This window comes from Eretmochelys imbricata, chromosome 6, assembly GCF_965152235.1.
Source record: "Eretmochelys imbricata isolate rEreImb1 chromosome 6, rEreImb1.hap1, whole genome shotgun sequence".
Classification (NCBI taxonomy): Eukaryota; Metazoa; Chordata; order Testudines; family Cheloniidae; genus Eretmochelys; species Eretmochelys imbricata.
The window spans coordinates 127134429-127146955 of record NC_135577.1 but is presented as its reverse complement, the minus strand read 5'-3'; the positions used below and the strand labels follow the sequence as shown (position 1 = coordinate 127146955).

Here is a 12527-nt window from a genome sequence, read left to right as displayed (position 1 = left end):
GTGGGAAACCTTTTTCCTATCAGGGGCCACTGACCCAGATTAAAAATCAGTCGCAGGCCACACACAGTCCTGCGGGGTGGGTGTGGAGGCTCGGGGCCAGGCTCTATGCTCCAGGGTGGGGCCAGAAATGAGGGGTTCAGGGTGCAGGATGGGGCCTCCGGACTGGGCCAGAGGGTTGGGGTATAGGAGGGGGCTCCAGGCTGGGGCCAAGCGGATTGGGGTGTGGGGTCCGGGAGGGAGTTAGGGTGCAGGACGGGGTTTCAACCTGGGGCAGGGGGTTTGGGATACAGGCTCTGGCCAGGCGGCACTTACCTCAGGCTGGGGCTAAGGGAGGCTCCCTGCCTGCCCTGGCTCCTGGAAGCAGCCAGCATCTCTGGCTCCTAGGTGGTGGCGTGGCCAGGCAGCTCTGCGTGGTGCACGCTGCCCCCACAGCTCCCTTTGGGTGTGGTTCCTGGCCAATGGGAGCTGCAGAGCCAGCGCTGGAGGCAAGAGCAGTACACAGAGCTTCCTTGATCGCGCCTGTGCCAAGGGGCCACAGGGACATGCCAGCCACTTCTGGGAGCTGCATGGATGCAACCAGACTTTGAACGGCCTGGCAACCCTAGCTTCCCTTCCTGCACCCTGAACCCCATTTCTGGCTCCACTCTGGAGCCTAGGCCTGTGGCATGGAGACTTGCCACGGTCCGAATTAAATTAAGCAGTGGGCTGGTTCCGGCCTACGGGCCGTAGGTTCCCTACCCCGGTCTATACAGACAGAGTGCTTCTCTTAAATCACATCCCACTGATCACTGGTGAAGACTTTGGGGATCAAGAGCGTGTAGCCTTTTATTTTTATTTTAAGTGAATTTAGTGCTATTGTATTACACCACTGTGGGTTCGGCTCTGGTGGCTACAGTCTCGAGTTCAACAGTTTTACCTCTGCCACTTGTTTCCGATCTAGAGATTCTAGGAACACAAGATGACCAAGGAAAGTAACAGACATTCACAAGAACAAGGTCTAATATCTTTTACCAATTGTATTGAAGTTACCAATAAAGTTATGAATATCCAAGCATAGATAAATCCTACATATACCCATAGCTACAGTCATACTCACATCCTCCTAGATAGTCTTAGGGTCTGATGGGTCTCTCATGGTTTGATCATCACTAGAGAGATGGTTCCTGCTGGAGTCTTCCCGTAGGGAGCTCACTGTTCCCAATCTGGGCACCCCCTTTTTATAATTTAATTCTGACTACACCTCATACTTTCCCGCACATATGCGGGAAAGTATCAACCCTCTTCTTCCTTATTTGTATTGTGTCCCCCAAGAATATTGGTGTACCTTGTTTTTCATACGTTATGTATAGTTCCTTTTATTCTCATTAGCATGAGCACACAACCTGTATCCTGTGGTTACGGGACACGGTAGGAAAAAAAGAAAAATGCCCCTCTAGAGCATTTTGTGATCTAAAATGAATCTTACGGCTAATTTTTCCTAAATATTGTACGAAGGCACATCTTTCCCCGTAATCTTATGGCATTGGGTTATTCTTCAATCACTTACTTATGTCAAGGGTTTCTTAGCTTAGCCATATTAGCCCTTAAAGTTAAGATCTTACAAGCCTCAGCCTGTAGGCCTTGGATTTCAGCCCTCCTTACCTAGATACCTAATCATATTTATCCCTTCTGACGACTGATCAATCTTATGCTTCTATATTTCTCACATCACACAATAAATGAATAATAGAGCAATTGGTACAGGAGAGGGGTCGGGGCAGCTCGCTGTGAATGAGGGGGCAGAGGGATAGAAGGGGAACTTGGCGGGGGGGTGCCCTGTGCCCAGATGCTGACCTGTCCCCCACCCCAGCGGCTGGCACATGTGCTCAGAGTCCTGCCCCTCCCCTGGGTGTCTCTGCCAGCTGTTTCCTACCTGCTTCCCAACGGCCAGTTCAATCTCATACGCCCAGGCAACTGCTCCAGCCCCTCTCCGGGTTCTGCTCTCACCTCTGTCACCCCTGTGGGAACACCGGCAGGTCCCACGAGATATTGTGGGGGTGGGGGAAACATCAGCGCTCCAAATATTTCCACAGCAGGGCCACTCGACCTCCTGGTTCTGCTGCCACGGGGAGGGGGAAGAGGTCCCAGCTGGTCCAGGTCTCTCCAGGGCGAGGGCAGAAGGAAATGGTCCCGGTCTCTCCTGACGCTTCTTCCCAGACTGGCCAGACTGGGGGGATGGTTCAGCAGTTGGGTCAGGGTGGAGGGAGCTGGGACCAGGAAGGAAGTGGGGGGGGCAAAACCTTTTGGTCTGGGGGTAGAGAGAGATCCATGGGATAGGAGTTGCTGCTGCCAGGTGAGTGACAGGCAGGATCCCTCTCAACACTCCTTCCAGGCTTCCCTCCTCACTGGGCCGGCAACGCACCCACCTACAGCCTTCCTGCAGGAAGTCAGGGAGGAACCGAGAAATCACAGTATCCATGACAAGCCTCAGCCTTAATCAGCTACAGCAGGGGTGGCCAACCTGTGTCTCCGGAGCCACGTGCGGCTCTTCAGAAGTTAATAGGCAGCTCCTTGTCTAGGCACCGACTCCGGGGCTGGAGCTACAGGTGCCAACTTTCCAATGTGCCAGGGGGTGCTCACTGCTCAACCCCTGGCTCTGCCACAGGCCCTGCCCCCACTCCACCCCTTCCCAACCCCTCCCCGAGCCTGCTATGCGCTCACTCCTCTCCCTCCCTCTCCGAGACTCCTGCACGCCACGAAACAACTGATCAGGAGGTGCGGGGAGGGAGGGAGAGGGGCTGATCGGCAGGGCTGCCGGTGGGTGGGAGGTGCTGGGAGTGGTGTGGGTGTGATGGGGAGCTGCTGACGTATTACTGTGGCTCTTTGGCCAGGTACATTGGTAAATTCTGGCTCCGGCTCAGGTTGGCCACCCCCGAGCTACAGCAATGGTGTCAAGGATCCAGCCTCCAGGCCTGGCCTAGCCGAGGGAGGCATTTATCTGGCCCGCGCAACAGATTCAGACTGTGCTGAATGTAAGCGTTACTTTTCAAGAAAGCTTCCTGCTCCTGTGGCTGTGAAGAAAACTTCCCCATGTGAACTGATGCAAAGCCAATGGAGCATTCTTTCCCTGCATTTGCAACCTTGCTCAGAGATACAAACCACATCCATTTCATCTCATCAGGAGGCCGCTGTTAGGCTTCAAAGCTTTAAACAGCAGATTTTAAAATTCAAGTGTAAATACGGACCGGATGAGCCCAATTACGACACGTGGTTTGCACAAGTTGGGTAGTGCACACTCAAACAGCAGAGAGCATTGCTTCCCACGGACTCATGCTGAATGCAACAACAACTTTATTCTGCCCAGGACCTTTGTACAAGGCTCCTGTTAGCAGTGGGAGATCTGTTATGGATCAAGGATGGCATACTATCAGTTTTTGTAGACCTGCCTCACAGATAATTAAAATGTAAATTGGCCCAATCCACGGACTGAGTTTAATTCCTGAGTTAAAGATAAAATCTTCCCAGAATCCACTTATTTCTGATGTCTTTGTTCTCTGATCAAAGGATTTTCATGGTTAGGAGGAGCTCACTGGAAGCCATTTTCTCTGATCTTTTAAAAAGGCAAAAAGTATTTTTGCTACGTTTTGTTCAAATTTTAATCTCGGTAAATCAATGATATTCACACTTTCCTTATTTAAAACAAAAAATTGAAATTTATTGAATTGATGGGATTTACAGGAAATGTATTTTCTTATTTGCAACAATATTTATTGCACTCAGAAAAGGAGCCATAAACAATTAATGAATCAAAGTATGATACCGGAAGGGGTAGTTGTGCAGGTTAAAAACTTCATGTGTAAAGAAAACTTCATTACAAGACAAAAAATGCATCCCTGATTTTATCATGGAGATTTATGGCTGATAAGTCAGTTAGATAATTCTATTGCTTTCCAGCTGCAGTTAGCTCAACATGCATGTGGAGCAGCTTGCAGGCCTTAGGGTATGTCTACACCGGACATGCTACAGTAACACAGCGGCACTGCTGTCGCACAGACACTTACTATGGCAATGGAGGGGACTCTCCCATCGGTGTAGGTAATCCACCCCCCAGAGGCGCAGCTGCTAGATCGAGGGAGGAATGCTGCTGTTGACCTAGTGCTGTCTACACTGGGGGTTAGGTCAGCTTAACTATATCTCACACCTGAGCAATGCAGCTAGGTCAATCTATATTTGAACTGCAGACCGGCCCTTAGTCTTGAAGATGCTGCAGGTATCTTGCCCCATGACAAAGTTCTGTGCAGATTGCTGGCAAATCTAAAGTGTTACAATGCATATAACATAGGAAAAAATATAAGGCAACCTCATACTTCATCAATGAAGCATTTTGTTCTGATTGGAAAAAAAAAATCTATGCTTCTGCACTATTTAGTAATATTACTGAGGGTTACTGTAAAGTAACAGTATCAGTGTTCGGTACATTAAAGCAGTAAACATCTTAGCTTAGATGTTGCACAAAGAACAGACTCTTCCCAGAGACACACATGGCATCTGAAGGGAAATAAACTTATTAATTTGGATTTTAACAACATCGTTTTGCATCCATGACATTCCTTATAAATTGCATCTATCACCATGTAAAAATATATATAGACAGCTTCTTAATACAGCTGGCTGCTAAAAGGAGATACCAGAATCAAGGGTTTTTTCCTCCATACTGGTTCTCAGAATAATAAACTAACTCTTTTGTACAGAAAAAGAACAAACATGTTTTTCATTCTATAAACAATACCTTATAGATGTAGAAAAAAATTCAAGAGGATAATTATTGACAAAGGTGCAACATCAACAAAAATAAGCTGCCTTTTAAACCAAAGCACTTGTTCGTGGTTTAAAAAAAAAAAAAAAAACTTTTAAAGCTCTTTGCGTCCTCATGAAATTCCATTTAAAAAAACTGTTAGCTTAAAAATTCTTGCCATGTTGTTGTGCATACCACTGCTGCCTTAGCTTGCGATTCTCCAGCTCTGTGAGAAGGGCTTGTCTGTATGCTTCATACAGTTTAACAATTCGTTCCAGTTCTTTCATGAAGAGCAGCTTCAGCATTCCCTGGTATGTATCTAGATCAGCTAGCTGGAAGAGTTCCCACTTCAGAATGTGATCGTATCTGGTTTGAGATATAAATATATGAGATGCATACTCACAGGTCATTATGAGCACACACATACACAAGGCAGGATGCATACCATTTTGTAACTGTGAAACCACTGACGACATTTTTAGTAGTTGACACTGACAAACCTATTTCTGATAGCCGCAGTCTTCCACAATTAAAATTAGTCTGGTAAATCTTTACAGTAATTTGTTTCTTAAAGGAAGAGGTAGAAATCCCATAAAGCTACACTGAGGAATCACTCAATCACACTGTCGATTTATATTAATGTAAAAATACCAAATCATTTTATGAAAACAAATATAAAATTATTTAAGACATTAGCAAGCAACTGCTTATTAACCAAATGTAGTGAATACATTCTGGAGGCATTAAATTTTTTTTTTTTTTTAAAAACCCCACAAGAAATCCCCCTAAGTAAGAGTAGTTTGAATTTTGTGTACATACGGGGGGAGGAAGGAGGGAGGGAAACACCCCTCCCCGCCACCCCCACTCCACTGTGGACAGCTTCTGAGGTCAACAGAATAACTTGAAAAAATAAAGTCTGTTAGCTGATTGACCCAGTACTCCCAAATGCCTGTCTCCTAGAGAGCAGAATTTCACAGGCTTCGCAAAGCCCCTTCTTCACCCACAGTATCAGTCTGCTCCTGAAGTGCCCCTGCCTTAACAACTACAGCTGGTGAAGGAGGATACTGCAGGGCCCTTGGTTAATTCATAGCTTTATTCTACCTGCTACACTTACAGTGCAGCCAGCAGAGTTCACAAAGCGAAGCCTTCATTTTGCAATGGAACGGTCATCAGAGCGCTCTCCTGTTGGAACATTTGACCTACACCTCAGTTTCACATTTCCACATAATCAAGCAAATGAAGGATGCCCAAATTTATCCCTAAAGCAAGTCAGCACTATTGATCGCTGAACTGTTTTACTGTCCTTTTATTAGAATGGTTACAATTGCATAAATGAGCACGGCAAAATATGGCAGTCTGGATCAACTAAGACGACCTTCTGGGTTTTGCGGGACTATACACTACATCACTTCACTGTCTGAGCTAACCTGTATTATATCAACCAGTATAGTCCAAGTCCACTACATAGCTGCAATTATTGTTGAATATTTCCCTGAATATTCAGTTTTCCTTCCTCATGTTACTACTCTTTGTGCTACGACATTCTGAGATGTCAAATCTTCCTCCCTTCATTTATATCCTTATTATAAAAGTACATACAGATGATCGTACAGTGGGGGTGGGAGATTGCCCAGTGGCAAACAGGTTAGGAATAACTGCTGGGAAAGCTAAACCGTCACCCACACAAAAACGGGGAAGCAAGCAAAACAAAAGAAAGTGAGGAAAAAAAACTAAGGCTGTTGATTAATCGCAGTTAACTCACGCGATTTAACTCAAAAAAATTAATCACGATTAATCGCAGTTTTAATTGCATGTTAAACAGAATACCAATTGAAATTTATTAAATATTTTGGATGTTTTTCTACATTTTCAACCATATTAACTTAATTAAAATACAGAATACAAAGTATACAGTGCTTACTTTATAAAATTTATTACAAATTCTTGCACTGTAAAAATGATAAAAGAAATACTCTTTTTCAATTCACCTCATACAGTGCACTCTCTTTATCGTGTTAGTGCAACTTAACAAATGTAGGTATTTGTTACATAACTGCACTCAAAAACAAAATAGTGTAAAACTTAAGAACCTACAAGTCCGCTCAGTCCTACTTTTTGTTCAGCCAATTGCTAAGGCAAACAAGTTTGTTTACATTTACGGGCGATAATGCTGCTCTCTTCTCATTTACAATGTCACCAGAAAGTGAGAACAGGCACTTGCATGGCACTGTTGTAGCCGGCATTGCAAGGTATTTACGTGCCAGATAAGCTAAACATTTGTATGCCCCTTCATGCTTCAGCCACCATTCCAGAGGACATGCTTCCATGCTGATGATGCTCGTTAAAAAAAAAAAAAATACATGAATTAAATTTGTGAATGAACTCCTTGGGGGAGAACTGTAGGTCTCCGGCTCTGTTTTACATGCATTCTGCCATATATTTCATTTTACAGGAGTTTTAGATGATGATTGAGCACACGTTCGTTTTAAGAACACTTTCACAGCAGCCTTTTGTTTTGTCAAATCAGGTACCAATGTGAGATTTCTAAAGATAGCTACAGCACTCGACCCAAGGTTTAAGAATCTGAAGTGCCTTCCAAAATCTGAGAGGGACGAGGTGTGGAGCATGGTTTCAGGTCTTAAAAGAGCAACACTCCGATGTGGAAACTACAGCACCCAAACCACCAAAAAAGAAAATCAACCTGCTGATGGCATCTGACTCAGATGATGAAAACGAACATGCATCGGTCTGCCCTGCTTTGGATTGTTATAGAGTAGAACCCATCATCAGCATGGATGCATGTCCTCTGGAATGATGGTTGAAGCATGAAGGGACATATGAATCTTTAACGCATTTGGCATGTAAATATCTTGTGATGCCTGCTATAACAGTGACTTGCATAATGACAGGTTTCAGAGTAACAGCCGTGTTAGTCTGTATTCGCAAAAAGAAAAGGAGTACTTGTGGCACCTTAGAGACTAACGAATTTATTTGAGCATGAGCTTTCGTGAGCTACAGCTCACTTCATCAGATGCATACCGTGGAAACTGCAGCAGACTCTATCTATACACAGAGAATATGAAACAATACCTCCTCCCACCCCACTGTCCTGCTGGTAATAGCTTATCTAAAAGCCATTTCCAGCACAAATCCAGGTTTTCTCACCCTCCACCCCCCCACACAAATTCACTCTCCTGCAGGAAAAAACAAGAGGAAATAGGCTACCTTGCATAATGACTTAGCCACTCCCAGTCTCTATTTAAGCCTAAATTAATAGTATCCAATTTGCAAATGAATTCCAATTCAGCAGTTTCTCGCTGGAGTCTGGATTTGAAGTTTTTTTGTTTTAAGATAGCGACCTTCATGTCTGTGATTGCGTGACCAGAGAGATTGAAGTTTTCTCCGACTGGTTTATGAATGTTATAATTCTTGACATCTGATTTGTGTCCATTTATTCTTTTACGTAGAGACTGTCCAGTTTGACCAATGTACATGGCAGAGGGGCATTGCTGGCACATGATGGCATAAATCACATTGGTGGGTTTCTGGAGGGGGGTGAGGGAGTGAGAGAACCTGGATTTGTGCAGGAAATGGCCTAACTTCATTATCATGCACATTGTGTAAAGAGTTGTCACCTTGGATGGGCTATCACCAGCAGGAGAGTGAATTTGTGTGGGGGGGTGGAGGGTGAGAAAACCTGGATTTGTGCTGGAAATGGCCTAACCTGACGATTACTTTAGATAAGCTATTACCAGCAGGACAGTGGGGTGGGAGGAGGTATTGTTTCATATTCTCTGTGTATATATAAAGTCTGCTGCAGTTTCCACGGTATGTATCTGATGAAGTGAGCTGTAGCTCACGAAAGCTCATGCTCAAATAAATTGGTTAGTCTCTAAGGTGCCACAAGTACTCCTTTTCTTTTTGCGAATACAGACTAACACGGCTGTTACTCTGAAACCTTTCATGATAAAGGGATTTCACTACAGTACTTGTATTAGGTGCAAATATTTGTAATAAAAATAAATATAAAGAGAGCACTGTACACTTTGTATTCTGTGTTGTAATTGAAATCAATATATTTGAAAAGGTAGAAAACACCGCAAAATAATTAAATAAATGACACTCTTACTGTTTAACAGAGTGATTAATCACGACTAATTTTTTTAATCGCTTCACAGCCCTAAAAAAAACCAGCAACTACCATTCATACCGGAGCATCCCTGAGGTAGGGGACTCAAAATGGGGCAGAGCCAAGAAAGGAATCAAAGAAGGGGTTGCTGTATTGGCAATATGTTTTCCTTGATGGGGGAACAAGACAAAGAATAAAAGCAAGATGCACAACACAGAAGTTTGTAAAACTACAGACAGAGGCAATAAAAACTCAAAAGACTAGCGCTCAACAGCCTTTGTTAGATGTCAGATTTGTCACCCAGCAAGACTGAGGGTGAGGCATATTAAGATAAAACCCTCAAGCAAGGTGGAGAGGCAACATCCATCAAGAGGCTGGAAGGAGAAGCATGTAGTGGAGTGGTTTTTGAATGTCATTGGCTACTAAAAATGAATACCTGAAGTTCACTATTTGGTAGGTTTTTAGCTGATTACATTAGAAAGCTCATTCTCTATCACTTATGTTTTTATAGGTAGCCACTTCCATTACAAAGCATCATATTGCTAGCTAAAGATATCAAGGCTCAGTTACAGACAGCGCTCCTAAGTTTATCCTTTGCATGTAGCAATTCTGTTTTACTGTTTAAATGTCATCATTTTCATCAGTTTTTGGGAATACATAAACATCTAACTTTCCTGTGATCACCACAGACTCTCTCTGGCTTTTTAGTGTATTCCGAGCCGCCAACATTAGATACATTCAAACCCCCCAATATGATCCAGCATATGTATTCACTCCGCCCACCTTTCACTAACCCAGCTGAATTTAATGAAAGTCTCCTGTATGTTTAATTTCATGTAAATACTGCCAAACAAGTCTTGTGATGAATTAAGACTATGCCAGTTCTCCTGCAAGTAATTTTCCAGGCTCAGAACTAGCATTGTTTAGTCCTGGAAGGGAACTGGATAATGAGTCCAGAGTCCAGTTTTACTTCCTTATTCAATGTGTGGCGCTAGGCTCTATTCACCACACACTAGTCAAACCCTGCTCTCAATACAGAATGACTCATTTCCTCCTCAATGTTGCTTCTATGGCTCATCACTATAGTATGTGAAGGCTTCACAGAAGTGAATTTATTTTCACAAACCCTTGTGCAATGAGGGGTATCCTCATTTTACAGATGGGGAACTGAGGCACAGAGATCAAGGTCAATGTCTACTAATTTTGGGAGTCTGATTTGAAACGGCTAAGAACCCATTTTCCTGAGCACATAGTATTATACATAACTTTGTATGTTCAAAGTACAGCTCTCATTGACTTCAGCTGCTGCTTTGAGAACTTAGCACATCTGCAAATCAAGACCCTGGGTTCTTGAGCTGGGCATCCGGAAAATGAGGAACACACAATTAGTGACCACCTGTGAAAAGTTTGGTTTAAGTGACTTGACCAACACCATACAGGAATTCTGTAGAAAACGCAGGGGCAGAATTCTTCTCCAGGGCAGTATCCAACTGCCTTAACCACAAGACCATATTTCTCTTCCCGCAACCCTCTACCTTATTCACTCTACACCTTCCAACTTCTGAAACAGATAAGGCTGGGGTCCTACAGACAACCACCTCTTTCCTTACACAACTCTAATTCATCTGCAGTGCTTGGTCCATCCGCTGCACTGAATAAGGCAGGGTCCTGTGGAAAAAAGTATGTGATCACGTAATTAAAGATGACCATTATGCACACACACAACCGGGCTGAATTAGGTTGCACAGGCAACCTTAATCTAACATTTCCTGACTTTACAGTGCTTGAATTGCAATGTTAATGTTTTCAGTGCAGGTTTTTGTACGTAATTTATCGGTTTTAAAAACAAAACAACAACAATTGGCATCATATTGACCCCCACATACCAACTCTGCCAGTGGGGGGGTCTCAGATATTTGCTGACAGCAGAGAACTGATGAGACTCAGGAATCTCAGGTTTCATTCCAGGCTCTGGAGGGCAGTGCATTCTAGTAGTCACTGATCCTTCTGCCTGTTCCACCCCAAGACCGACCCCCTTCTGCTCTTGTCCTCTCCAACCTATCCCAGTCCTAATCCTTTCTCCCGCCTCCTTAGTCACTCATAGCTTCTTGTCCCACTCTCCATCACCGGACTCCTCATCCAAGTCCCCCCCTCAGGGTATGTCCCATTGCAATTAAAAACCAGCGGCTGTCCCATGACAGCTGACTCAGGCTTGCAGCCTTCAGGTTAAGAGACTGTAACTGCGGTGTAGACATCTGGGCTCAGACTGAAGCCCAGGCTCCAGGATCCTGCGAGGGTGCAGCATAATCCTGAATGGCTACACCACAATTAAATAGTCTGTCAACCCAAGCCCACATCAGCCAGCAAGGGCCAGCTGTGGGTGTCTAATCACAGTATAGACATACTCTCAAAGGCCAGTCTCCTCCACCCCCACAACCCTGGCTCCCAGTCTCAGAACCCCTCCAGGGGTTCCTTATCCCAGTCCCCCATCCAGGCCCCACAGGCTCCTGCCCAGCCAGTCCCAGATTCCCCTTAACCACACTCCATCCCAGCACCTCATCTTAGTCTCCTCTCCCTGCCCAGCTTTCAGCCCTAGCCTCCTACCCAGCCAGTCTCTGTTCCCACCCACTTTTGGCCCTAAGGTTCTTTGTCCCAGCCCCCCTTCCATATTCTTTGGCCTAATATAGTCCCTCCACCCCCTACAAAGGTCTTACTCTTGTCCCATTTGCATTTGATTCAGGTAGCTTGCTCCTCCACGCTGTCTGGGTGCTAACAGAGGAAACACTGAGAACTCTGGAGAAAGATTCTACCAAATCTCTACTTTGGTGTTTGGTGCCACAGGGCACGTGTACACAGCAAAGACAAACCCGAGACAGTCTCAGAACCTGAATCAATTGACTTGGGCTCACAGGACTTGGGCTGTGGGACTAAAAATAGAAGTGTAGATATTCAGGTTTGGGCTGAGACCCGGGAAGGGTCAGAGCCCAAGCTCCAGCTCGAACCCGAACATGTACACTACTATCTGTAGCCCCGTAGCCCGAGCCCCGCAAGTGCAAGTCAATTGACCCAGGCTCTGAGACTTCGCACCTTGAGTCCTTTTTCCTTTGTAGGGTGGTGGCCTGCTGCAGCCTGGAGCAGTAAATGCAGGGAATCCTGCTCAGACCCTGCAGCATCTTCAGTGCAGATAGAATCTATGGAGAATTTTGCTGCAAAATTCTAGGAAGTCTCTATTGAGCATGTGCAAATTTCAATTGTTCAAAGGCTTAGAACGTGGCCAGATTTAGGCATGTTTTCACCCGAACAGGAAAAGCCACATCACTGACAACAAGGCCAACCACCCCCTGCCAAAATTTAAAGTCCCTGCTCCAAAGCATGGAATCAGAACTTCTCAGTGAAATGGTTGTGCAAAGAATGTGGGATATTCGTGTTTTTATGAAGATTACATGTACATCTGTTTGATTGTTATGGCATAGTCTGCCATACGGTGACAAGGAGGTTAATTCCTGCAGGAGTTACTCACATGAGCCAACAAAGGAGTACCATGGCTTCAGCCATCTACCAATACTTACAAGACAAAGACCATTGAAAAGAATAGTCCAGTAATGTGCTTATAGGTGTTCTGTT

General features: G+C 44.7%; 1 protein-coding gene across 1 annotated transcript in view; it reads right to left on the bottom strand.

The window, feature by feature from the left end:
* Positions 1–3664: 3664 nt before the first annotated feature.
* The window catches only part of SAV1 (salvador family WW domain containing protein 1), a 37600-nt gene continuing 28737 nt past the window's right edge, over positions 3665–12527 (bottom strand). Inside the window, exon 5 of the mRNA XM_077819671.1 lies at positions 3665–5140. Within this exon, the coding sequence (XP_077675797.1) occupies positions 4939–5140 (202 nt within the window). The 3' untranslated portion in view covers positions 3665–4938. The remainder of the gene's footprint in view (positions 5141–12527) is intronic.